This window comes from Cololabis saira, chromosome 6 (genome assembly GCF_033807715.1).
Source record: "Cololabis saira isolate AMF1-May2022 chromosome 6, fColSai1.1, whole genome shotgun sequence".
Lineage (NCBI taxonomy): Eukaryota > Metazoa > Chordata > Actinopteri > Beloniformes > Belonidae > Cololabis > Cololabis saira.
In genome coordinates, this window is record NC_084592.1 from 50,683,453 (window position 1) to 50,687,775 (window position 4,323).

Below are 4,323 nucleotides of genomic sequence, written 5' to 3' on the forward strand. Positions count from 1 at the left end.
AGGCCCGTACAGACACCCTCCCTTTATTTCTGCTGCCATAGACATACACCGCTACCAGACTTCCCACAATGCACTGGGGAGTTCCCCCAGTCTGCTTTTTTGTTTTGGTTCTTTTAAAAAAAACTGTCCAAATTAGCAATGGTATAGATGCAACTACACTGGTTTACGGTGTATGACCTGGACTTGTACCGTCACAGTAAAGTGCTCTGGGAAGACGTTTGCATCAGAAAGAAACTGAACATGAGCATTTCAAATGAAATATGGCAGAAATGTGCGCGGACTGGATTGCCGCACAGTAAAGACATCTTGGTTTAGTGTAACTTTTTCCGCTGATGCCCATGAGCTTGCCAGAGATGCTTTGACTTGTAAAACTGGTTATGCAAAAGAGATAAAGGAAAAAAACCAGGTCTGTAATGTAGAGCTGGGACGACCACGCCCAGCGAGGAGTTTCCTGAGCGTGCACGACCTGAAACGAAAGTGAACTGAGGAGATCCGTATATGGCATTTCCTTCTGAAGCCAACAGGTTTAAAGAGGAGGACGTGCAGGATTCAGGCTTCACTCTGAGACGGACACGGACACAGGTACGTCAGAGCAACACACACTTTTAGACCTTTCCCTAAAAAACTGGATTTATGCAGGAATTATGATCCTGTCTGTGAGTGTGAAGAGATGTTTAATTTGCTAATTCTTTTTGTTGGACAAGAATTTTTAGGTTTTTTAAATGCCTGACATGTTTCAACGAATGCTTTCATCATAGTCAGAGGGTCAGAGGGTCTGGTGACTGATGAAACATGTCAGGTATTAAAAAATCTAAAAATTCTTGTCCGACAAAAAGAATTAGCAAATTAAATTGAAAAGCCATGGACAAAATCAACTTTATTAAATCATGAAGAGATATTGTGGTTGAACTGAGAGACTGATTTCACCAGCACATCCAAATTAAGTAAAGTTTAATAAACTGACCGATACAGGACATGTGTCCTTTACATCGGTATCAAGAATAACTTACAATAAATACATAAGACTAAAATTTACATTCAAAACATTTCATAAAATCACACACAGATTAATTGATTCCATTTTGCATCACCTATCAGCTCTAAAATCATACAAAAAGTCTTTGTTTGACTAGAACCTATCCAGTCTGTTGTTGAAAGAGTTCACAGACTGGGCCTGCACGACTTCCTCTGGAAGTTCTTCCACTCTTTGACCGCGCAGTGTGAAAAAGTTCCTCCTCTTCTCTGAGTGACACTTTTGAGGGAACAAAGAGTTTCCTCTCAGTTCATATGAACTGGTCCAGAACTGAACAATATGTTCGGCTGTGGCATCGTAAAGTAAAGTAAATAATTTAATAATATAATCCGTCCATTTAAAGTGTGACAATATTTAACAAAAAAAAAAATTGGTTGTTAAAGCTACAAAAAAGCCAGTTATACGTACAACTCATGCACGAGTCTGACAGCTGTGAACAGTCAACCTTTCAGTCAGGAAGAAGTTTGAATTGAACTAACTTGTTCTCTTAAGTTGCATTTGTAAAACCTTAAGAGACATCACACACTTCTAACATTCAAGTTTATCAAAATGTTGAATAAGAAACTGAACGACTGCTTTTCTAACAAGCAAAGGACCTTCCCTGAAAACTCTGACTGACCAAATCTGCTGCAGCTCAGATGAAGCTCCGGTCGTTCTCAGAGAAGCACCGGCCGGCACAAGCGTTCCTCTTCTAGGAGGGAAATAACCGTTGTTTAAGATTCGGTTGAAAACGTTAACGTCTAAACTTCATCCCTCCATCTTTCAGTTGGAAGCCAGTTAACACAGTTTTAGTTTCCATTTAAACTAGAAAGAATTGAAGAATTGACTCCAGTACAGTCAAGAAAAACTAAAATGATCTAAGAGCTTTAAATCAAACTGGAAGTAACCTTATACACAGGCCCATTGTAACAGCTGGGATTCATGTAGGAATCTGTTGGGCCAACTGTTTTCTTATTGTTGTATTTGGTATAATAAATATAAAAATTGTTTCCAATTCAAGTGACGCACTTTGACGACTTTACGTGGTCTTATTAGCTGAGTGAGTAAGAACGAAGCTGCAGGTTCTCTTCATGGCTGGTTTTTGGGGACAATTATATTACAAAATTCTTTAAAAACAAGATATTCTTACATTTTAATGTGTTTGAGCTAACTTTGCAAAAGCATCTGTACACTCCAGCTGACTTATAGAGTAGTAGGAGATACTAATCAGGCCACTGGAGCCATCCAATCAGAACTCAGCAGGATTTATGGAGGACAGACAGCCTTCACCCCAGAGCTCCTTCTTTCAGGATTGAAGATAGAGCTCTGTTAGACTTTTCAGAGAATCTTTTATTATAATCGTGTGACTTAACAGCTGAGGAAAGCAAATGTTTTAGTTTGCATGTACATTTTTTGCCCTTTTTCATCATAAAATAGTAACCAAGACACAGCAACAATAGTTGTAAAGTACTGTTTTAGTACGAATCTACAAACCGGAGACTTTACTTCAAAGTGGAAGAATAAACTCAAACATAGTAATAGTTCAGGACTCCCAGGTGTAATTTAACAATACAGAACACAACGTTTGGCATCAGATTGAAGCAGCAGCCAAACCTGGTGAAGCTGCTGTTTCAGTTTCATCTTCTCGTCTGCTGGAGCTTTGGCTTTAGGGCCAAAACTGAACCAGCCAGTTCTGAATGTGAAAACATTTTATTTGTACTTATTTTTATTTGTACTGTCAGAATCAAAGAACATAGTTTGTCAAAGCTTTTTAATTTTTTTTAAATGTTTTTTAATTCATAGCTTTTAAGGCCTAAACTACAGTAAAAATATATACAGTACCTGAAAACAAAACCATTTGTTGTGTACCAACCAGAGGTGTCAAGAAACGAAGTACAAATACTTTGTTACCTTACTTAAGTATAAATGTTGGTTATCTATACTTCACTGGAGTCATTATTTTTCAGACGACTTTTTACTTTACTCCTTACATTTTCCACAATTATCTGTACTTTTTATTCCTTACATTTTAAAAACAGCCTCGTTACTCTATTTCATTTGGGCCTTTAATAAAAACTATCCAGTTAAATTGCTCCATCCGGATAGAGTGAATTTGGTTGTGGTTGTTTCAGATGTTCTTGTCCAGTTTTGTTCTTACATCCGTTCCCTCAGATTCCTGCAACTAAACTTGGATGTACATTCCAATAAAGGTTAGGATAAATGATAACATGAACATGAACGTTTGACTTTTTGCACCATTACAATACTTATAGGCAACTAGTCATCATATCTGCTGCTCTCTGAAACACATGTTAATGCTCAATAGTACACATATATGCTTCTTTAATATATTTATATTAACACATGTTAATGCTCAATAGTACACATATATGCTTCTTTAATATATTTATATTAACACATGTTAATGCTCAATAGTACACATATATGCTTCTTTAATATATTTATATTAACACATGTTAATGCTCAATAGTACACATATATGCTTCTTTAATATATTTATATTAACACATGTTAATGCTCAATAGTACACATATATGCTTCTTTAATATATTTATATTAACACATGTTAATGCTCAATAGTACACATATATGCTTCTTTAATATATTTATATTAACACATGTTAATGCTCAATAGTACACATATATGCTTCTTTAATATATTTATATTAACACATGTTAATGCTCAATAGTACACATATATGCTTCTTTAATATATTTATATTAACACATGTTAATGCTCAATAGTACACATATATGCTTCTTTAATATATTTGCATTATACTAAGATGCTTCATTTTCAATGGCTTTTGTCCTTAATGGCTTTTTTCCCCCTTACATTACTTTTACTTTTATTATTTAAGTAGTTTTGAAACCATTACTTTTATACTTTTACTTGAGTAAAAAACTTGAGTTGATACTTCAACTTCTACAGGAGTATTTTTAAACTCTAGTATCTAAACTTCTACCTGAGTAATGAATGAATACTGAAGACACCTCTGGTACCAACCCACCCCGGCTGTCTGACTGCCAAATACTAACATTAACATATAAAATGCAGGCAGAAAAAAATACTTTTAAGGAACCGTTCTCACTGATTTTCTGATTTCTTAACTCATCTGTGATGATGCTAAATCTTTGTGATGATAAACTCTTTTTTGCAGAGATCCTGCAGCCAACATGAGTGGGTATAAATGGGCTGAAGATGACTTCATGCCGCCAGGCGTGTGTCGGCTCCTCACCCCACAGCCAGAGAATAACCGAACCTACATGATGTACCACGGCACCACCAG

The 4,323-nt window shown here is 35.9% G+C and overlaps 1 protein-coding gene across 1 annotated transcript in view; it reads left to right on the forward strand.

The window, feature by feature from the left end:
- Nucleotides 1–4,210: 4,210 nt before the first annotated feature.
- LOC133445660 (uncharacterized) overlaps nucleotides 4,211–4,323 on the forward strand; it is a 1,390-nt gene continuing 1,277 nt past the window's right edge. Inside the window, exon 1 of the mRNA XM_061722983.1 lies at nucleotides 4,211–4,323. This exon is cut by the window's right edge and continues 348 nt beyond it. Coding sequence (XP_061578967.1) covers nucleotides 4,211–4,323 — 113 coding nt within the window.